Here is a 24052-nt window from a genome sequence, read left to right as displayed (position 1 = left end):
TCAGCCATTTCCCTTAGAGTTTCTGCTGAGTAAAGGCCAATGGGGTTGTTATATTGCCTTGCCGGGCTTAGCTGTTGTTTAGGGCTATTGCCATCTGTGATTGCTGAGCTTGTTTTGGAACCTAGGTCACTTTTTGCTGGTGAAAGGTCAGATGCCACAGACTGAGAGGACACTGAAGATCTAATGTTGGTAGTCTTTAAGAAGGAGGAACTATGTGACAGGCTCATCTCTTGTTTGCTGAGGTAGCCTGAATATGCTCCATTGCTTGCTAAAATGCTACTCATGGACCCAGCCGATGTGCTACTTAGAGGATTGATGCTTGCTCGGTTGCCATTGACTTCCAGAACAGTATCCTGTAGAAGCAAACATGCAGGCGAAAGAAAGAAAGAAAGAAAGAAAGAAAGAAAGAAAGAAAGAAAGAAAGAAAGAAAGAAAGAAAGAAAGAAAGAAAGAAAAGCAATCATAGAACACATGCAAAAAGAAAAAAGTCTACACATATCTGCAAGGTTGCCAACCTCTGACTTTAAAAAATAATATTCTCCTTCTGGAAACCAACATGTCAGGGACAGAATCTTACATATCAGGAGAGAAGCCAGGTGGTTTTAGGACAGATTCTGGTGAAATTTGGAGATTTCTGGTTTTTCAGAAGCCAATAGCAATTGCTTGACAGAAACACATAGTATTATGCGTCAAGTATGAGCTGTCTGGTTGGCAACCCTACATATCAGACATTTGCAGCAGAATAGATGTATGCAACCTTCTTAGCCTTGCATTAGTCAAGCGAAAATATTAACCACATCTCTTCCCAAAGCAGCATGTTTCTCATTTCAAGATGCATAAAAATAAAGCTTCTCATCTGATATTAGTTACCATAAATGGTTCAACTGCCCATTTGTTCTTACAGAAAGGATATGGGGTTCTTACATAAATTTGGATGTTTGGGTGGCATCTAAATACACCTACAACATACCTATATCAATGTTGTTATGTAGATATGGGAGGGCTAATATTTCTACAATCACGCCACATATGATTAGTCTCAAAATTAAGGGCCACTGCCAACAGAGGCAGATATTCATGCTAATAAAGGTCGTGCAATGTGGTTAGCAAAATAGGCTGTAAAGAAGATTCTATTAATAGACAATCTCTCTGTACACTTTGCATTTGGAAAAGTGGAACATAGCCATGTACAGCCAAGGAATCCCCACTTCATGTTGACAATTCTACACTTGCCACTCTCAGTATTCTTCATCCACCGCCCCCTGCCCCCGGACTAAAAAGGAAGAAATTAGGCTGCTGTCAGATATCCTTTCCATTATTGATTTCCTGCTAATTTGGTCAAAATGCAGAATAAAGAGAAAAGACTGAGATGTTTGAAAAAGCCAACACAAGGACAACATTCTCCTGGCAGGACCAAAACTTGAATTCAAAGAAAGTGTACTGATAGACAGGGATCAAACAACTGGCTCCTAGAATCCAAAGCAACTATTCTGCTGCACATCACTCCAATTTCACCACTGATTACCTTTGATCTGGGAACATTCGATGACAACACACAAAACTGTAGCGCAATGACTTTTTCAACGGTATGCAAGTGCTCATTGTTTTCACAAAGCACAGGTGTATAGAAATTGCTCCCCCTTCTTTTCTGTTTTTGCGGTCTCTGCCAATTTTCTGGCAGGAAAGAGAGCTCTTCCCTGTTGCTTCTGCCTTTCCTCTCTCCCACAAGCGATTTGGGAATGATGTTATGTAATATGTTCCAAACAGGCTTAATGGGCGTGTGTGAAATGATGATTGCCAGCTATAGTTTTGCTTTGGTTTTTTTTTTTTTTTTTTTGCTACTGGTGCTGGCAATTGTCCCCTCTGGTCCACATTTAAAGGCTTTTCCGCCTACAATGCTTATTACCTAGGACCACAGAAAATGGCTAGAGCATCTCTGAGTACTAGTAACCATAATCTGTTGGTTCGTATGTGTTGCACAAAATCAAAAGGAGTGTGTGTTATAAACTTTTTTAAAAAATGTGTCCAGTCAAGGGCACACATTCTTTGCTAACTATTTCATTTCAGTTAATACAAACTAGAGATGCATGACTAGGCAAGAAGAAAAATTCTGATCCTAAACCTTCACTGCCTTGTGGGCTATCTTCAGGAGGAGGAGAAAAGGCTAAGGAATAAACCCTACACAAATCTGGAGTGGAGTCCCTAAGACAGTTGGATGGCATTTTGCTCCTTCCAGCAACTCCTGCAGCCCAACTGGTGCCAAAGGTATTGCTCTGCTTTCCTTTGGAGCACCTCAGTGAGGCTGAGAGGGGGGTTCTGTCATCTGGGTAGCCCAGGACCTCCATATACAGTGGTACCTTGGTTTAAGAACAGCCCTGTTTATGAACTATTAGGTTTACGAACTCTACAAAACCGGAAGTAGTGTCCCGGTTTACAAACTTTAAAAGGTAAAGATAAAGGGACCCCTGACCATTAGGTCCAGTTGTGACTGACTCTGGGGTTGCGGCGCTCATCTTGCGTTATTGGCCGAGGGAGCCGGCGTACAGCTTCCAGGTTATGTGGCCAGCATGACAAAGCCGCTTCTGGCGAACCAGAGCAGCACACGGAAACGCTGTGCTGTCGAACTGCTAGGTTGGCAGGAGCAGGGGCCGAGCAACGGGAGCTCACCCCATCGCGGGGATTCGAACCGCCAACCTGCTGATCGGCAAGCCCTAGGCTCTGTGGTTTAACCCACAGTGCCACCCGCATCCCTGGCAAACTTTACCTTTGTCTAAAAACGGAATCCGAACGGTGGAAAGGCACTGGCGGCGGGAGGCCTCATTAGGGAAAGTGTGCCTCGGTTTAAGAATGGTTTCGGTTTAAGAACAGACTTCCAGAATGGATTAAGTTTGTAAACTGAGGTACCACTGTACACTGCTCAGGCTTGCGGCCTAGGGAGGTCACTTTGGTGCTGCTAACACAGTGGTTTGACTCCCACCCCCCCGGAGGTGAACTCCATTGTCTCTTGAGACAGACAGATGCCGCCAACAACAAGTTTATACCTGGTAAATACTGTCTACTCCGTCTGGCAGCAGGTCTCTATAGCCTGCCACCTGCTCCATCTGTCACCTGCTCTTTTTAAGTGGAGATGCCAAAAATTGAACCTGATGCTTTTGGCATGTGAAACATGGGCTCTCCCACTGAGCTTTGTTCCCTCTATGTAGCTATCTCTTCTCTGTTTCTCTGGCTGTCCCAGTGTGGCCTTAGGGGTTACGAAAATGAGCATGTATTTTCACGGCAAACCTATTGTAACTTCTCTTGTGGCCAGAAGAGGAGGCTGTTATCCTGAGCATCATCCCTGGAGACGTATTACTGTCATCTTGCTAGAACACCTTATTTCATGGCAGAGATGGAGTTGGTCTTTCATTCTGTGGCTTCTAGCAACTTTGTGATGAATGGAGAATTCAGGAAGCAGGAGTCTAATCTTTCCCAGTGATGCCACGTAGGACATAAGTGGCAACTTTCTCTCTCTCTCTCTCTCTCTCTCTCTCTGACTGCACTCTTTTTACTTTTTTAAAGAGAGTGAAAGTGCACTTCCTCCACTTAAATATATAATCTTGGGGAGGGAGGTGGAAAAAGAAATATATGATGAAATGGCTTATACCTAGCAATGTTTTATGCACAGATACCTGAGCCAGCTACATTTGGTACATTTAGTTCCTTACTCTAATGATTTATTCCCACGAGCAGTGTAACATTGGAGGAGTGAATTGGCAAAAGCCCACAGATCAGCTACCTTAAGCTATGTGGTACATTGTGACTGGGAACCCCTGTCCAGGAGAATGACTCTGCGATCCTTGCACTGATGTTATGCTGCTCTTGTAGGCAGGCCACTTGCACAAGCCCTTAAATGTCCGGACTTAGCCAAATAAGTTGCAGTATGAACTGGCTCTCACCATGCAGCAGAAATGCACCCCTCCACACGTGTCCTCCTTAGGGACATGATTTGGAAGTTTAGGGACAGTCACTTATGCTTATCAATCCTAACATCCAGAGGATCTTGGTTGCAACTCAGCAAAGCTCTTATCCAAACCTGTTCCACGAAGCCCTTTATTTAGAGGTGCAAGGAGTCACACGTGAGGTAGTTGAACAGTAAGAGTTTGTTGAGCAGGCTTTCTGAAGAGATTTGTGTAACTCCTGTGACATGCTTGTTGTCCTCTCATGGTTCCCAAAGAGATGCAGAACTGATGGTGATGGTATGAACAGCATCACACTTAGGGCTCATACAGACTTGTGCTGGATTCATAGAATTGTAGAGCTGGAAGGGACCCCAAGGGTCAACCAGTCCAACCCTCTGTGATGCAGGAATCATAGAATTATTGAAATGTAGCATTAGAAAGAGCCTTGAGGCTGCTCTAGTCCAACTCCCTGCAATGCAGGAATATGCAGCTGTCCCTTATGGGGATCAAACTTGCGACCTTGGCATTATCAAGACCACACTCTAATCAACTGAGCTATCCAGAAGACAGGTTTCCCGCTTGCCCTGTGCTTTCTAGGCATGAGTCTGAATGGTTTTGTGTTTGCCCCACCACTTCCTCCAGGAAAACAAGCTCTTTAGTGATAAATCGGAGCAAATGTCAATCCGGAGAAATCCCAATTGACGTTTGCTCCAATTCATCAGTGTAGATTGGGTTTCCATGGGGAAAAGGGCATGGCAAGGGCAAGCCTGGATAAACCCTAAGCTAGTGGGGCTGAGCAACTGCTGAAGTTCAGGCATCCCTGAATTCACATGTGCCATAATCCAGGTAGCATTGTAGCATCCTCCCAATTTGTGAGGTCCCTTAAGGCCTTGCCACCTGCACCTCTGCTACTTCCCTCTCATTTGGAATGTTATGGGCCCTTCCTAGGGCAGAGTCAAAACCCCCTGCACCCCCTCACACCCCATTGGATGTAGCCCTGGATCCTACATGCACCACCTGGGCCACATGAGTAAAGGACTTAGATATTACAGCTTGTAGCATGGGAACCAGCCACAAGGAAGCAGAGTCAGCTCTGCAAAGGTTAACCTAAAGCAGCTCTCCATGGGATGGGCCCAGCAAGCGATCGGCACTGGTCCAGTCTTAAATAGCACGTACTGGTCCCCCCACAGTGAAGCATGGGGAAAACCTGCCATTTTTGGCCAGAGAACTGCAAACTGACCTACTTTTTCTGCTATGGACTACAAATGAACATTCTAAAAGGTGTCCAGGAGAGAGAAACCTTTAAGACTTCACACAGACCTCTGACCTTACTTGATCCTGGGGTGCCAATGATAACGTCAAAAATTTGTATTTCTAGAGCGAGGGCTCAAACACGCTTTACAAATCAAACAGCAGCGCCACTGCATTCTGTTGCAACTGGAAACCGGAATAATAAGCTCAAATGTAACATTTATTTATCTGAAACTTTTTTTTATCCCATCTTTCACCGGCAAGGTCCCTGAGGCAGCATGATAAAGGCTGCTATCTAGAATACAATCAGATGTCAAATCTTCAGAGGTCGCTGGTCTTTTTCACCTACGGGCAATTGCTCAACCAATGTACCTAAGATGGAGCTGATAGATCTATTCTGGTAATAGCTGCTACTTTAGGTCAAGGTGCCCATAGTCTTATTTCTCAAGGCTAGGACTGCAAGCTTGCTTAGTTTCTTCAGAAGGGTAATCAAGTAAGGTTGCAAACCTGCACCCAGGTAGGCTATTTGAACCCTAGCCGCATAGAGAGAGCCCTATGTGCTGTGCATACAGTTGAACTTGAACAGGTTCTATGAAGACAGTCAAGAATTGGCAGAGGTTGTGGGGATGGAAGATGGGGAGCAACACACACACACACACACACACACACACACACACACACACACACACACACACAACTGAATGTGGAAAAGAAGCTATCTCACTGGCTTCGACTCACTGAGGCATCTCAGTATGTGCTTGCCCATTCTTTACAGCTCATCTTGTAAAAACAGCTCCCCTCCTGCAACTGGTCTGTTTGACCTGCCTCCATAGTCTTCACTGTCACTTGAGCTCTAATCTCCACCATGCTTATGAAGTGCATACACAACACCACAGTTTTTATTCCAAATTGCTTATTATAGAACAACTGCTACCACCTCATTCTCTATCACAGATGGGGTGTGAGCGAATCAGCGTGTGGCAGGGGAAATGGCCTTTTATCAGGTTGCTGCCAAAGAGAAGCAGAAAGGTACACATCTGAAATATCTGGTGTGACGAGCCGCAGGTGTTTTCCAGAGCACCTACCTTTTGATGAGGGATTACAGGCATTGGGGAGTCAATTCTTGGGGTGGCTGTAGGAACTGGAGCAGGACGTTTTGATCTGGAATTAATGCAAAAGAAAAGGTCATTGAGTAGCTGGAATTTCTCCCCATAACTTAAAAAGAAGCACTGAAAAATACTTCAGAGAATATAATGGTGGTTCCCCCCACCCCACCCCTGTCCCCCAGATCAGCCTCCCTCCTTCTAGTTTGATAATAATAGCATCTACCTTTTCTGTTGAGTCTCTCTCTCTATAAAAGTTTGTTGCCGACTTTCCATTACACAGAAAGAAACCAGGCTGGGGCTACACAGACATTGGGGCACAGGGAAAGAAGCAGCCTTGGTCCTCTGTGGCAGGAGTCACTGGGAACAAGCTCAGCCCTCACTGAAGACTCAGCCAGACTTTCTTTTGTGCTGTTTTTCTAGGCACAGGGCCAGGCTTTAAAGTTCTGTACCTGAGCAGGGTTTTTTTGTTTGGGTCCAGGTGCTTTCTCCAAGAAAACCAACATTTTACCACTGAATCGGAGCAAACTGCAACCAGGTTTTTCCACAGATTGCATTTGCTCCAATTTAGTATTAAAGCAAGGGTTTTTTTCCTGAGGAAAGCACCAGGACAAAAAACACAAAATATTGGACACGGAGCTTTAAAGTGTGGACTTGTACCTGGAAAGTGCAGTACAAAAGTATGTCTGTTTGAGCCCTCAGTGATCTCCAGTGCTATTTTTCTAGAAAAAGACATGCCAGAACCCACCACGAACACCTCCCTCGTTCTCTTAGAATGGCAATGGTGCCCACCTGAGAGGTGCCGGAACTAAGTTTCAGTAAGTTCCAGCTGAAAAAAAGTCCTGGTGATATCCCCACTGAAGCATTCGGTTGTCAGAATCTGCCCTCCATTCCTGGCACTGGGTGGCTTTTGTCTTCCTAGTCCTGAACACTGAAATATGCTGTGACATATCACAAACACACCTCCTCTGTCATAACAACAGGAATTTGTTACTCTCACACATAGCACAGTACCTCGACTTGGGGACATGGTCCTTCAATTGTTTATACTCCTGGCTAGGGGTGGGCAGTATTAACATACACTATGTAGAAGAATGAAAGTTTACTACCCCCCTTCTCTCCCCCTCCCCTGCTCTCTCTCCCCACCTCTTCCCCCCCCCCCCAACCTTATACGGCATACAACACAAAATCCCACATCGAATATAACCGACCCATAGAAATAACTTTATGATCTGAAAACAGAGACAAGGTTTGTACTATTGTAACCGATGAAAATCCTTAATAAAAACAATACTAAATAAATAAATCACCTGAAACAGATCTGAAGTTCAGACTGCGATAACCGTTTCTCCAGAGGGAGCTTTAAAACAGAGCATTCACGTCCAGCAAGGGGCCAACACTGGGAAGGGCATGCCGGACAAATCGCTGGAAACCGCTGTGAGGGGCTATCCCTACTCTTGCCCAGTCACTCCTTCACTGGGAATGACCTACCAGCGGTTGCGATCGCTCCTCCTGCCCACCCCCTCCCTCCCTCCACAGCCCAGGACCTTGACATCATGATGTATTGATATATTGCGATGGTGGTCAGCTTGTGACATATCATGATCTTGAGAACCAGATATTGCCCAGCCCTACTTCTGGCCATGAACTGTTGGAGGAATTTCTACAGAAGCACAACTGAGACTGTCCTTGGCCCCCCCAAGGGACTTCCATGTGGATGGCTTTGCACCCAAGCTCCTTGCAAGTGAGGCAGCACAGCCAGAGGTGTTACAGCAACCCGTGCTCTTTAAGGCCTTCAAAGCCATGGGCCGCTATGATGACATGTCCCACGCCTGACTGATATGCTGCCATTGTTATTCTTGTGGAAGCTCTCTTCTAACATTAGCTTTTAAAGGCATTTCAAGGCACCACGTAGACACAAAGGCTTTATGGATAATTCTTGTCTTGAGCATCTTCTGCGGTGGCATTTACAACTGAGCATGAAAGCTCACTGCATTAGGCATACAAAGAACTGAAGGGGAGGGCAGCAGAGATGAAATCCCTCAAGGAAGAATGAAAACATGATTTATGCAGGGGCCATGGTCTCTCAAGGGCTTGTCCCTTCGTTCAGGGACACAGGTTTCCTGGAGCTCATTCTTTCACTGTCAGGGTCAAATCTGAACAAATAAATTCAAGGTTCTTTTCCCCTTAAGTAAAGGAACTGCTATTGAAAGAGGAAAAATATGTAAGGCTGTGAACTGTTTATTGCACAAGCACTAGGGAAAGTTTTCATTAAAGAAGTGCAAGGTTTCAAGCCACAATTCATTCCCTCTTTCCTCAACCCTCTCTCTTTTTTGTTTTCTTAATGGGCATCCTAATGTAATTTCAGGAGTTTTTTGTACATGCATTTTTTATGCTTCCCATTTAATAGTGGAAGGAGAAATTTTGTACCTCTCTCCGTGTAATTTCCAAAGCTGTCAGGCACCCAGCCCTCGTGTGATCTCCCCAGGTCACTCCTCACCTTGCCAAGCCTGCTCCACACCCTCCTGGAATATTTTCACCTTGCTGGAACGGGTCATTTAATTATGATGATACCTCTTGCCAACCTGGGCTGAAGATGGAGAGAGGTATACACAGGTACAAAACGTAGTGATTCTGTGTGGTTTAAATGTGGCTTATTATACAAAGGTGAGAGTCATATTCATTGCTCCACCCACTTTCCCCTATGGTCCCCCCCCCACCAGTGGAATGTGGCCTGGAAAGGCTGCCCAGGAGAGTATTTAACCCTTGATCTGAAAAAAGGTTGCTAATCCCTGCACTACAACGAAGTCACTTTCTTCAGTCTAGGTAACATACGGGCTGAATATTGCACTTGGTTAGTGACATGTGTGCGTCCTGGGCTACAGGGAAAATGCAGGTGGGGTGTGCATTGCTTTAAACTCTTGAAGAAAGGTACAAGAGCATCAAGGCACACTTCCAGCTTCCCTTTGGTGTGTCACAACAAACGATTTCACAGACAAAACTGAAAAGGTTGTGTCTGTCATCTTGCATTTGTAGCTCCTTGGTGATCCTGGAACAGGAATGCCAATTTATTCTTCAAGTTACTGATTTGCATCATGTCATATTGCACCACAACACATAACCTCCCTACGTTCGCTGAAACTATTGGGTTTGCTTACATTTATTCTTGCATGAGAATCTAAGAATACTGCTGCCAAGTCCTTAGTGGCAACCACAGATTCAGTTATGGTGGGCAGCTGGAAATCCCCGAGTCTTTTTCTACATCGAGAATAAGGCTGTTTTAAAAAAGATGCTAGCAACCCACAGAGACAAAGAGTCAGAGAAACAAACCTCACTGGGTGTTAGAAAAAACAACTGCCTGCCAAACCACATTCATGGGCCTCCGCACTGCTCAAATCAAAACCAATATTTCCAGCAATCTGGTGCAACGCACGTTTAACATCTACTAATAACACCCGGTTTCTCTGTTGTTTCACCTACATTTCTCATGGGTTCTGATCTGCTGGGTAGCTGGTATCAACCAGGCACATTAGCAAGACAAGTTCTTGATTTTGCGTGCCGAGGCACCAAGAGGACCCCCCAATAACTCACGCAGACACCATAATTTTTGCTAAAGTTTTTGGCATTAAAATTTGGCCACAACTTTTTTATTAAAATACAATCAATTAAATGTGAGTGGTTGCTTAGTCATTGGTTCCCCAGCCATCTGTCTCCCGCCTGGGACAGATCTGACTCCCTCTAGCCTAGTAGGGGAGTCAGTAAGTAAGCACCCCCTGAGAGAGGACGGGGCAGGGAACCACAAGCCCTTCTTTGTCCTCTCCCCAGATGCTCCCCGCGGCTCATGCGTGGTCCTGACCCCTAGCGGGGATAAACAGACAAACATGTGGAGCCCGGGATTCCTTTAACGGAATACTTCTATATGGCAGCAGCAATCACATGAGGGTCAGGCCCAGCCAAAATCCGTACCCCTCTACCAATTATTTGAACCAATGACTAACTGCAACCTTACAAGTTGTGACTAGTTGCAGTATGGTAAGCAAAAACCACCCGACACCAGCCAATCAGTCAAGTGGAAAAATTCCTACCAGGCCCCTGAATACAGGCGACCACCTAGACAGGCACTGCGAGGTCAAGCAAAGGGGCCTAGTAAAGCGGAGGGTGGGCGGGAGATTCGAAGCGAGCAGCAAAGAGATAGCACAAACTGCTCCTTCAGCTTAAACATAGCAAGGGCTGTCAATCAACAAATTGCAACAAGCAAAAATCCCCAGCAACAATAAAACCACCAATCAAAGCCTAATATCAGACCCACCCCCAAGGCCCTGGGTCGTCTTGTTAGCCCTGCCGCAACCCATGCTCTCTCCTATGGAGAGAACCTGCTTTAGCACTATAGACAGCTCCTAGCCAGCAACTTGCTCCAGTGAAAATTGGAAGTGAACAGAGGCCTTATGAGCCTCTGCCTCCAATGTACACTTTCACGATTGTTAACAGGTCAACACTCGTCTCTTCTCCCCAACGCCTAGTTTCCCAAGCACAGGGATTTCTTTTAATGTATACTATAGAGGAACATTCCACAATGCAAACCCAAGCCCCACCTGCGGTCTGAATAGGTATATCCTAGATGCAGGCCTACAACCTCAACGAGAACTAGGCTTTGGCCTGCATAACAAAGTACCAACTACATGGTGCTCACAAGCTCTGATCCATGCTTCACTCCTTCCTTGATCATTAACCCACAAGCACTCCCCTGGTTCCTCATTCTGAGAGTCAAACTATCTGCTCCTCTTTCCTCCTCTGCTTGGCCTGCCTCTCTGGAATTTACCTCAGTTTGCCTTTCCAGCCAATGATTTCCTCTTACCATTCGGTCAGATCGCTTAGTGCAAGGGTGGTGTGGTGCCTGCAGCCCTTCAGACACCATTGTACTCCATTATCATTAGCCCCAGCCAGCATGGGTAAGCATCAAGGATGATAGGAATTGTAGTTTGGCAAGATCTGCCAGGCCACAGATTCTTATTTCCGTAGAGGCCATGACTCTACTGATAGCAGGTGGGGTGTGGGTAGTGAATGAAGATTTCCAGAATCACACTCAGCCCGGTTATTCAGGGCAGGGAGCAATAACCTAAAATCGTACAGCCCCATTTACAGTGACTAAGCCAGCCTTTTCTCAGCTTTTGGGTCTGGAACTGCTTTAAAAGCAATGGTCAGGTTACTTACGGCAGTCTCAAACACACCTGTAGTTTCAAAGCAGCCCACTTTAAAAAAATTCTTCGAAAAAATATTTGAATTTCCCCCCCTAAAAATTCTTTTCATTTCAAATTCTGATCCCAAATTATACTTTTCAGGTTATTAATGCAGTTCTAATATGCAGAAAACAGAAAGGAAAATAATCACATGCTCAGATAGGCATGTGAGAGCTGCACTGATTCAAAGGGTTTCTGAATTTTCTCTCCATAAAGAGCCACTCATCAGAATGAGAATTTCATCCTTTCCTCTTCCTATTCAATTTCTCTGTGCATTGAAAGACAGAATAACCAACATTTGTGCTTCTGGATGAATGAAACAAATGTTGACAGTTCCAGAGAATTACTTAACTATTTTAAAGTGCTGTCATACAACCACACTTTGGTTTCTTTAAGTATTAATGTGAAACCAAAGCCACAATTGCAGTGGCATCTTCCAACAGCTGGAAGCGATCTATCCTGCTAGCCAAATAGCTTTCAATGCCCTGTAATGCAATCTGGTTGCCAGATCAATTATAACACCTGAAAACAAAACAAAGCAAAGCAAAGCAAAGCAAAGCAAAACAAAACCACCAGCCACTGAATCAAATATCAGTAGATGCAAAAGAGAACAGGTCAAGTATACTCACCCAAAGCACACTCACTACCTACCTACCTACCTACCTAAGAGTACAAATCTCACCTCTGAAGAGGATGAAAACAGTCAGTAAGACCACTTGCATCAAGAAGGTTGCAACATAAGACAAGGGAATCAATCCAGTGTTTTTAAAAGTGGTTGCCGAACAAGATCTCCCAAACAAATATACCAGAAAAATAAGCAACCTACTTGGAAAATATCATGTTGGCACAAAGAGGTGCAATAGCAGTGCAAACAACAGCATTTATAGCTGCATCACTGCAGGTCTTATACTTCACTTTAAATGTCTCGATCCTGGCCCCTCCTGGCCCAATATAGGTCATTTTAGCCCATGCCTTCATAATTTGCTGCTTATTTTGTCAATTCTCTAAGCTAATCAGCACTGACCATAAGCAGAAGGCAGTCTTGTGGCAGATCTAACCTGTAATAACTCTTTATCATGGCTTTATTCAGTCCATGTCAAGCCATCAAGTGAGACAGAAGCACCATTAATGTCTGCTGTGACCTTTACACGCGAGCACAAAGTAATGTTGCAGAAGGAGATTATCTTCAACAACCCACCCAGGGAGATATATACTCCAGACAAATGTGAAGGTTTGTTTTCACATTACCTTCTCCATTGGTATTTTGGGAGTGGGGTTCTGAGTGAGCAATGTGCATTCCGCAAGAATCTCTAATGGCGAGGTAGGTCCTTCTGAGTAATAAATACTTCTGTGCCCTTTAAAGACATGGCATTGATTGATGGTCTACTGGCTCTTCGGTGAAGAGCTAACAGGGTTTATGTGATGCATTTAAAACTGGGCTCTCCTCCACATGCAATGCAACAACTGACAGTCTCAACTTATGCATGTCTCCTCAGAAGTAAATTTTATTGACTCCAAAGGGGCTTTCTCAGAGACAAGTACATACAGGGTTGCCATAGGAATTACAATGTACTCTTAATCTAAGGCAAATAAATACACATTCATCTCAGCAATTTTACTATATATATATCTCCATGGGAAAAACAGCTAGTTAAAAATGGTAAAACAAAAACAAAACAAAACATGAACACTGCCTAGCCAATGTTAAGCACCTTTAAAACCCATTGATTTCAAGAGGAGATACTGAAGTACATGTTTTAAATTTCCATTTGAAATCAATAGGTCTCAATAGAGCATAACTTTGTCTCTGTTATTCCCACAGGATAGTCTATAATATTGCCGGCAGACTGCCCCACAATTACAGATTCAGTTTTATGCCAGCAGTTGTCTGGCTGACTACGGGTCTGTCTACAGTTCTATTGCTTCAAATTTTGCTATGGGCTTGGCTCACATAATTTAAATTCAAGTCATTTTCTTTGGTCATGTGCTCATCCAGGAAATTGGTGAACATTTTCCTTTGCATGAAGTCTTCGTGTTATGCTAATAAAACGGGGTCAGCCCTCCGAATATTTGGTTTCATTTATATCAAACTCCTGAAGATAGGTTGCATGCAAAAACATTAAGACACCAGGTCATCCCAGGGCACAAGTAGGTAGGACTTACTATTCTGCCCCTCTTCTGGCAATATTTTTTTAAGGCTCTCGGGTGACATGTGCAATAGATATACTTTCCCCAGCAAATCCTGGGTTAAAGTCTAGAAAAACAAAGTTCTGGGTTCAATTAATTTCTTGGATGCTGATAGTTCTGTAGCAACTATGGGTACCTACAGGCTAGCTTCTGTGATCTCACCAACACACACACACCCAATTCACAGTGAATTTTTTCCTTACCCCCCCCCCTTTCATAAGGCTATGGATGAACACCTTTTATAAAGCACACCCTTTCTGAGCTGTGAGAAGATCCACAGCTACCTCTGCCTGGGTCTGGCTTCCTTTTGAAGAACAGATCACTGGAGACTTAGATGTTTTCATGATACTTTACATACAATCACACACAAATAGAGCACAGGTGGAGACAAAGAACACAAGCACTCCTGGTGGGCAGCAGGCCTCAGTCTCTGTTCCAAACTGCTTCTATTGCTACTATTGTTCCAAACTGCTTCTATTGCTCTTTCATACATACAAATCTGTCCCTCTTGAGCAGGCACCCCCCAAACTTCGGCCCTCCAGATGTTTTGGAGTCCAATTCCCATCACCCCTGACCACTGGTCCTCTTAGCTAGGGATCATGGGAGTTGTAGGCCAAAACATCTAGAGGGCTGCAGTTTGGAGATGCCTGATCTTGAGCTTCACAGGGAGTCACCTTCCCCAAACTGATGGCAATCTCCATTCAGAACATCCCAGAAAAAAACAGCTAATTTTGCTATCCATTAGGAGACATTTCCCTGGCCACTGTGAGACATTAGTTATTAAACTGCTTAACGCTAGGCTCAGGACTGCACTTTTAGCACCATGGATAAGCATATTTTACTTTGAAAATATATCTAACGAATCAGACACACAACAGAAGAGGCAAAGCTGGGGATTGATTTCCGCCAACAATTGCAAAGCCAAGTTCACGCTGCAGATGAAGAGCCTGTTGTTGAGACCATTTAAAAAATGCTACATCTGTCTTCACCCTAACTGCATTTGCCACACGTCAACAGGGACTCAGACACAAGCACAGGCATTTACTGTATGCACTAGACAACTGCGGTGCCCAAATCACGCCAACCTTGAGCAGGGAAACAATTTGAATCATGCTACCAATGCTTTCTATTGCGTCTGCTTCAGATGCTGTCACCACAGATGTTAAATGCCTGATTTATGACTGAATCTGCTGCAAAAGAACATTTGTCTCCCAGCAAACTGCCAAGGCTTTTACAACTGGAATCAATGGCAGTTTAGGAGGAGTGTCTGCACTGGGAATGAGTTATGTTAGAGGCAGTTGCTTAGACTGGGAAGATAATACCATATTTGATTTTTTAAAAAGTCTCATAGTGTGTTTTTTTCTTGCCCTTAATCTACCAGGTTGCATCAGCATAAGAATTTTACACAAGTTTTTGAGGTCAGTAAATATTGTATGAAGATCTCCACAACCACCTACAAATATCTATCACTATCTGGATGTGATGCAGAAGCTTCAGCTGCAGGTCAGAAAACTCTGGAGCCACTGATGTCTATTACAGTTGCTGTTAAGGGAAGCACATGAGACTTGTACTTGAATAATGAAAAATGAAATAATCTGTGGTCAAAGTGAGTTCATTCATTATCACAATAATGAACACTACAGAGATCATGGATCATTTAAATTTGAGGATTAGTGTATATATGTTGAAAGAAGCACTATTGAGAGCTAAGCAGCGCTTGCCCGGGCTGCATCACATCAGACTGCCAGCAGAGGATTCCTAGTTTGTGTGGTCTCCAATCTCATATTCATATATATCCTGCACAAAGCACACTCTGCTGTCGCCATGGTAGGAGCATAACAGAGGACCATGGGGCAGCTATGTTGCACCAAATAACACCACCCCTCGAAACCACAATTTCCACCAATTGCTCAGAAGGGGCTCAACTCACCCTACTCAGCACTTCATCTCAACATTCCATCTCAACTGCTCTTAGACCATAAACTGGCTTCTCTTTCTCCCTCCTTTACAAATCACCCAAGGTAAGAGATTATCCTTATTGCATACCCATCACAAGCTGTTGGAGTGCACTGGTGTCAAAGCCTTACAGCCTCTTCATTAGGTCCTCTTGACCATCATATTAAGGGCACAGGACCCCTGTGAAAACTCAATGCATACTGATGGCCACCTGTCATGCATGCTTCAATTGAGAGTCCTGCGTTGTAGGGGCTTCGACTAGGTGACCCAAAACATCCTTAAAGAACATACCTTGTAATGCTTGACTCACACTTATTCCCATTTTTAAACCACTATGTTATTAATTTTTAAAAACAAACTTGGCCATCAGTAAATATATATATATATATATATATATATTAATGAAACAGCTTGTGGTATATAACTTCTTCCAACTTGAGATAGTCAGTGGGCTCAAGCTAGGGCCACTAAATGTTGATTTGAAAAATACTTGCTTCTGGGGCTGTACAAAAGTGGGGAAGGAGACAGGGCAGGGCCTAGGAGGTAGAGCTGCAATCTTAGCAGAATTGTTAAGGGCAGTGATTGAACTTGGTAGGCTGGGGTGGAACAATTTGCCACAATATCAGGATTCAATAACAAGTTCAGAACAAGGGGAAAACAACACACCTCTAGTTTTGAAATGTTTAAGTCCAGTGACATACAGCTGGTAATTTTGCACAGAATTCAACTTTGCTAACAGCATGCAAAATAAAATGGCATCAGACACATATATGGATTACAAATCACATATATGATTATAAAGCAACTTGAGCTTAATTTACACAGGGAGGCTGTGGGGCAGTGGCTGTCTGAAAATGCATCCAAGTAGAGCAGCATAAGCAAGTCTCATGTGGAAGCACCAGTTATAGGCCTTGAGCCCATCGGCCACCCAGCACGTGCCCCAGGTACTCCTGTGTGGTGATTGCTCTCTTTGATTCGGCCTACACAGCAAAACATTTGGAATTTCCATCACATTCCATCATCAAAAGCAGCTCGGCAAGCTGCTTTAGATGCTGCTACCTTGCTATACAAGAACAGGTTCATAATGTGCAGGTTCATAATGTTTTCTGTCCCCAGCCCAACAACATCACATCCAAAATGCAGCCTTTGAGTTTTCCACTCTGGTGTGTGTGTGTGCATGCACACACAATACAAAATTGGCCTGGATAATTCAGTTGGTTAGAGCTTGGTGCTGATAATGCCAAGGTTGCAGGTTCGATCCCCATATGGGAAAGCTGGATATTCCTGCCTTGCAGGGGGTTGGACAAGATGATCCTCAGGGTCCCTTCCAACTCTGCAGTTCTATGATTCTAAGAAAGGGAGGTTTAAAGGCTGCATTTACGTTATATGTTTGCACAGGAATAGGAAGCATGAGGAACCAGGACACCCTGCTTCTGCACTACAACACAATGCCCACAAAAGCACTCTTTAGGTGGTGCCTTTTAGCCACCTCCCCACAATGGTAGTAACTTATCTCCTCATACTTTTGAAGAGTAAGAGACAGGTTGTAGCTGGCTGATTTTATCTTGTTCTGGGCCTCTAGGTGGGTCATGCCATCTGTGTTGACTCCATCAATTGCTACCACCAAGTCCCCCTGGTTCATCTGGGACTGAGCTGCCTTGCTGCCTGGCGTAATCTGCAGGAGGAAAAGAATGAGAGAGATAAACAAAGGCCGTCAAGACAGAGTACAATTCATCTATATATATGCTTGCATCTACTGACCCATGTGATGTCACAGTCACCTATAGCTGACAATTCAAAGTCAAATCAAACTGATATCAGAAGGATGCACTGGATTTCCCCGCTCTATCCAACATTATTTCCAGAAATCTGCACACTGCAGTGAAGATCTACTTCTCACCCCCACTCATCTAAATTCCTGCTAACAAAGGTGTTTCAGGGAATGAAACATGCCTAGGTATTAAGTTAGCTGTTGTGCAGAGAGATAGCATGCAACAAACATTGCACAAACTCTTTTCACAAGATCCTTTCCTCACTCCTTGGCACAGGGATTAAGTTCAATCCTAAAGGTCTTGTTTACACTAGCAGGTAACAGGTTTAAATAGATGCATCACTATTTGAAATAAGATGAGTATTAGCTCACTTCTAGTGCATTTTGAGATTTACAAACAAAAACAAGGTCATTTCCATTTATTCCCAAAGGTGACTGAAAACAGCACAACCTGTTTCAATTTATCTCTCTCTCTCTCTGACACAGAAGATGTTCCTTCATGTATAAGGGCTACTGTCTGTGAATGAACCTTTGTTCATTCTGAATGGTAGCTTCCATCCACCCACATGCATTTGTTCAGGATAACCTCTAGGTAGATTGTGCCCATTTGTGGATATTTATGGAATAATACTGCCATATACTGCTCAGCTTCTCACAACCAAGGGTTATTTTAGATACAGAGGAAGCATAATGCTAGTCTTTGAGCATACACAGTTAAGTATAATTAAGTCCCCCTCTCTGACAACTAGGGTCACAAAGGAAGGTTTCCAGCCCTCATCTGGTCCTCCTCCTCCTCCTCCCTCCTCCTTCTCCTCTTCAGTCTGGGGCTGCCAAACCATGACAGATCTTGACAGAGCTGAGGGACTCATGACCTTGTCCACTGATTCAATAAGCACCTCGATCCCCCCCATTTTGCACCTCAACAGCTTCCCCCCAAGACTATGTTTGTTTATTTCATTTATTTAAAAAACCCTTAGACCAGGGCATAGCTGCCAAGTTTTCCCTTTTCTCGTGAGGAAGCCTATTCAGCATAAGGGGAAATCCCTTAAAAAAAGGGATAACTTGGCAGCTATGGACCAGGGGGAGGGGAGGGAACTATCTTACAAAATGGGTTACAACCATATGCAACACATGTCCCATAAGAAACAGCATTAAAGCCTTTAAACATTTAAAGCATCCATAGCCATGCAGAAAAATGCAAACCAAATGACCTTTATACAAAAAGCAACCACCACACAGCCTCCAATTTACAGAGCCTAATTAGTCCCCAAAGGCAGGGTTACTTTAGATACAAATTAATCATGATGATGCAAGTCTTTAAGGTCCATTTGGAAATAATGAGGGGCAGGACTTGCCTGATACCACATGGAAATGAATCACTAGCTAAGGAGCCGGATGCGGTTCTTAACTACCTTGAATGCACCAGTTAGGAGGCATGGAATGGAGGAGGGCCCATTTTCTGGCTAGAGCACTGGCCCTTTTAAGGACTCTATTTCTCAAAAGCAGGTGGAACCTAGGAGAGGTTGACTGGACATAAGAGGCTCCAACTCTCACTCAGAGCTCTCCATGGTGCTGATATGTCAATAAGTCTTGCTTTGTAGGGTCCTCAACAAAACCAGACCAGGACATCACCCAAGGGTTCAGGCAGAAGACTCTTTAAGTCCAGTTTCTGGGCCCTGTGATAGTACTGCCCTCAGCTGCTGGCTCCTGTATGTGCAAGGCAGAGACAAATGATGACGAGCAGCTGAAGTGCCTAAAGGAAGGGCTCTGCCACAGAGGAGGGGGCTACAGAGCCCTTTGCCCGTGCGTCTGTTTTGTGCAGAGGATCAATAGGCAGAGCAAACACTGCTGTGATCAGCCCCTGTTCAGTTCAATACATGCCTCTTGGTAAAAAGAAAAACTCTATCTGCAATAAGTTTATATTAACTAATGCAAAGTCTGCGATAAAAACAAAAAGAAGCAAGGGTTTGAGCCTGGCTAAAATAAGTTCTTTAAAAGAAAAGAAAGACATCTTTAGCCGTCACCTCTATAAAACTATACATTTCCCCCATCTTGAAACAGAGATGCCCATCTTGTCATAAAAATGTTAACTACTCTGTTCTGCTGACATATCTGAATTCAGGAAAGCTGACTCCTAGTGCTCCACACCTGCTTGTACTTATCAAGAGTGGAGATTCATTGCTGAGCCCTGACTCCCTTGCTGAAAAAAGCCAAAAGACGGCCTAAATTTGGAATTCCTGCTCAGCACATCAGCCTCACCCCCTTCTTTCTTTAACATCACCCCATGAACTCACAATGAATCAAACACTCCCAGAAATATATATATATATTGTAAACTAGACTTCTTTCTGTTTCCCTAATTTTTGCAATGTTTGTGTGCAGGTGACGCCAGACAAATACATCCCCTTGTGAAATTGAGGTGGGAAGGACCCTGTAGGAAGGCTGTTCCCTTTTGGACGTGCTAAACAAGAATGAGAACTGGTTCATTTTAAAAAGGAACTTTCCCATCTCTGGTGGGAGTGAGGGTGAAGAAGAACCAGGGCGTCGATCCCATAAAGCAATGCTGAAGCTCCCTAGGAGCCCTGGACAAACTGCTCTGAGATTCATCAGCATATATCTATATAATAAAGGACCTGTGTTTTTAAATTCCATCTTGCTCCCTGGGGAAATGTGATGACTTCTCAGTACTCCGATAGCAGTGATAAGAGATGTACAACAAAGTGAAGAAGCTGGATAGAAAAGCAAACCTGGAGAGCTCTTGAAAGAGGATGATCTTTAATCAAGGTTTGTGAGTCCAAAAGGACTGCCTCCTCTCAAGGGTTGAAGTATAGCTGCTAAAATTAGATGCTAATTGGCCTGCACAATCTTACTTCCAAGAAGGGCCAAAAGCATGCAATTGGGACCAGTGCAGGGGACACTCTGTTATCAAAAGCGAGCGACGTTTCAGTACACCGTGACAGATAAGGTGAAGCCAGCTCTGAAGTGTCAGGGAACATGGGGGAACTATCTTGTTCCAATGTAGGAGCAAAGAATGAATTGAAGTGCCTGTGTCTGCTTAGACAAGGAGCTTCCCTGCACTGCAGCTGACCACAGTCAAGAGGGCCCAGAACTGGTTCTTGGGACTGGCCACCTCTGCCGCATCTAAATGCTGCCAAATTCCCTTAAATGGGTGGAACAAAATATCACGAGGCACAGCTTTTGCTGGGCTGCACCATTTCAGACTGCAGGAGAGGGTTGAAGTCTTTAAATGGTCGCCTGAATCAAAACATATTTGAGAATATACTGAACTGGCAGGCAACAAATATAAATTCTCATAAACTGTCGGGTACACTCCAGTGCTAAATATCATTGAATGTTGCCTGCGAAATCAGTCAAATATTACATACTGCTACATGGCAACAATCACTGCTTCCACAGACAAATATTAAATACCAGCACAGCCATAACCAGGGCTAGGGGGAGATCGGCCTGGCCCTTTCCACCAGCCAGTGAAGGAGAAGCTGTATGTTTTAGTCTTCTATCGCCATTCCTTTTCCATTTTGTATCGTGTGTGGGCGAGGAATTACCTTTCAATATCTATACCAGGTTTAAAAATTCCTATAGGAAGCAACAATGTCCTTTAGTGGGTTGGGTTCTGTACTGTCTGTTGTGTGTGGTTATTATTGGCTGTGTTTGTTGTAACTGGTTTTAGTGTTTACATTGCATTTGTAAGCCACCTGGCGTCATTTCTATACGGAAAGCAGCTAATAAATATCAGTAATATTAACAAGACACAAACCATTGGCTTTTGAGGCAGATGGATGCCAACAAGAACAGTAAGAATGATTATTATTGTGAAGTATCAAATACTGAACTCGAGGAACATTAGAGGTCAGATGCCGATATAAAGTATGGTATTCATTGAACAGGCAGCAATGTTGTGAATATTCCACATGAAAATTAGCAGAGTTTGAAACCCAATCATACAATCGATCTACCTCAGGCTGTGGTTGGGGGTCATCCTGCCCAATGGAGGATATCAGCACACATTTGGCCCAGACGCGTGGTAACACATCTCTGTTAGTGTGGCCCTTGGTGGGGCATTCTTCTAAGTGTGTTAAAATCATGCACAGAGTAGATGCGACACAGTGCATTCTGTTTCCGACCCCTGCATCCTCATCCCTGCCGGCTCCACCCCTGACCTTCCTGTGTCAAGCAGGAAAATCTGAAGGGATATTAATGTGCTTTTATGAGTGCATTTAGACTCTCCCCTGGGGTCAGGAACCCTTATTGAGGGGAAGTTTCTAAGCATGTTCACGTAAAGGAGTTGGAACTGGCATGTGCCGCCGCACCCCCTCCAAATCACCACAGATTTATTAATCACCTTCTAGACCAGCATAACAATGTGACCTACGCATAAGATAGCTGAGAACAGTTAAAAGCACAAGAACAACAAAATACAAAAATTAAAATAACAAGCAGACACTATCATCATCATCATCATCATCATCATTTATTTATTTATGGCCCACATCCACTTTCAAAGCATGACAGAGGTGTACCCACCCAGAGTGTTCATTTCTTTTCCAATTCCAGCCAGTTCCAAGTCAAAAACATATCAAAATTCTCTTCCAAACCAAAGAGCTGTGCTGTGTTTCTGAGAGACATTTAAATCTTGTTCATTGATTCTGAAGCCGCAGGCTGTTCAAGATAGTTGTTGCATTTTTGCCCCATTTTGTGATGTTCTTTTAAAGCTCTGTCCTCCTCTCCTAACCTTGGCAAAAGCCGATCATGCTTATTACTATTTGCACACTAGTAGGTTCAGTTGGGGATTTTTATTCCTTTTACTTCTGGCAATTGCACTGGGATTACTTTAATTTACTGGCTCCCCCTAGCCTGTTCTGTCTAGTGCAGCTCAATGAAAATAATGTAAGTGCTCCATATTTTCATGTTGCTCCAAAGGCTTTTTATTTTTCAGCCTATTCAGCATATCCAAGCTGTAAAGTCACATCCTATAAGGTCACTCAAGACAATACAAAGGGTTTTGAATGCGATACCCATCGACCTGAAGTCCCTTTTCATATCCAGCTGCTTAAAATAGCATTGACTTTGAATATGACCTGATGTTCCTTGCTGCTCATGCGGCTGCTTTTATCGCCATTATTATTTGGTCAAATGAGAGTGTACACTTCCTATCCCATACATATTACATGTAGTCTCTGAGAATCAAGTATTCTATTAGTTTAAAACATTTAACTACCCTAGCTCTGTTTGTATATGAAACACAGACCAAGAAATAAGCAATATAACTTAAACTGTGCTTCATTATTTTTGCCATTTGGGGTAATCATACGCTGTATTTCCTTAGCTTCCAAAAAAGTGAGAGGAAGGGCAACTTCCTCTGCAAGCAGTAAAATTCTGGATGCCAGTCTACTTTAGCAAATAGTATTCCCCACCCCAAGAATATTGCTACGGAGGTTGTCCGCCACACCCAGTCTCTGCAGAACAGTTGCAAGATTCCAGGATATTCCAGGCACCTACCCAAGGTCATGTTTCCATTGGGAATCAATAAATAATAATAATAATAATAATAATAATAATAATAATAATAATAATAATTTATTATTTATACCCCACCCATCTGGCTGGGTTTCCCCAGCCACTCTGGGCGGCTTCCAACAGAAATATTAAAATACAGTAATTTATTAAACATTAAAAGCTTCCCTAAACAGGGCTGCCTTCTGATGTCCTCTAAAAATCTGGTACTTGTTTTTCTCTTTGACATCTGGTGGGAGGGCGTTCCACAGGGCTGGTGCCACTACCGAGAAGGCTCTCTGCCTGGTTCCCTGTAACTTGGCTTCTCGCAGCGAGGGAACCGCCAGAAGGCCCTCAGCACTGGACCTAATGGCAGAGGTCTTTAAGAAATATGGTTTCTTTTACACATATTTACACCTGAAGCCTTCAATGGAGGGGGCGCAGAACATTATGCCCCAAGAGTGTCCCTCGTGGCTCCTCTCTTCAGGGTGCAAAGCAGCAGCCAGTCATGGCTCCCAGTCTCTCAGTGCAGCCTCCTCCAGCCAGCGCCACATAGAGTGCTTCCCACTTCCTGCTTATCTGTCCCAGAAAACACCATGCCAAGTAGTTCCTCCCCTTCTTCCCGCTATCCCATACCAAGTTTTAGAAGGTGACGATTTACCCACAACCTAAGTCATCACTCACACCTCCGTTGGCACAGGCCCAAGGATTTCCCTGTGACGCGCCATCAAGCCTTTTTGTCATACTTAATGGCTCCTATCCCAGGTGAGGCCCTGGCCTGTATTTTGCCACTGGCCTGGCAACTTCTCTTCAATACTCCAAATATGAGCTCAGTCCCACCCCTTTATTAATTTCTAACATTCACTGACTCTAGCAGTTATGGGTGCCCTTGCACCCCCAAAACTCTGATGTCCCAGATCTGCAGCAATATTTTCTCAAGTTTTACAATGCAATTCTGCATATCACAAGAAGATATTCTAACCCTATGGCATATGGTGGGTAGGGGGAAGGAACCTCAGGCCCAAGGTCCAAGTGTGGCCCCCAGGACTCTCCCCCAGCCCACACCCTCTCCCAAAAGCCACACCCAAGCCTTGT

At 44.0% G+C, this 24052-nt stretch overlaps 1 protein-coding gene across 11 annotated transcripts in view; it reads right to left on the bottom strand.

The window, feature by feature from the left end:
- LDB3 (LIM domain binding 3) overlaps positions 1-24052 on the bottom strand; it is a 150473-nt gene that overhangs the window by 70105 nt on the left and 56316 nt on the right. For all 11 annotated transcript variants that reach the window (XM_060274980.1, XM_060274979.1, XM_060274978.1 and 8 more), the window contains 2 exons: positions 17196-17347; positions 6275-6350 (listed from right to left, as the gene is read on the bottom strand). In XM_060274980.1, coding sequence (XP_060130963.1) covers positions 6275-6350; positions 17196-17347 — 228 coding nt within the window. The remainder of the gene's footprint in view (positions 1-6274; positions 6351-17195; positions 17348-24052) is intronic.

This window comes from Zootoca vivipara, chromosome 5 (genome assembly GCF_963506605.1).
Source record: "Zootoca vivipara chromosome 5, rZooViv1.1, whole genome shotgun sequence".
Lineage (NCBI taxonomy): Eukaryota > Metazoa > Chordata > Lepidosauria > Squamata > Lacertidae > Zootoca > Zootoca vivipara.
The sequence above is the reverse complement of the archived record's forward strand: the minus strand, read 5'-3'. Positions and strand labels throughout refer to the sequence as shown.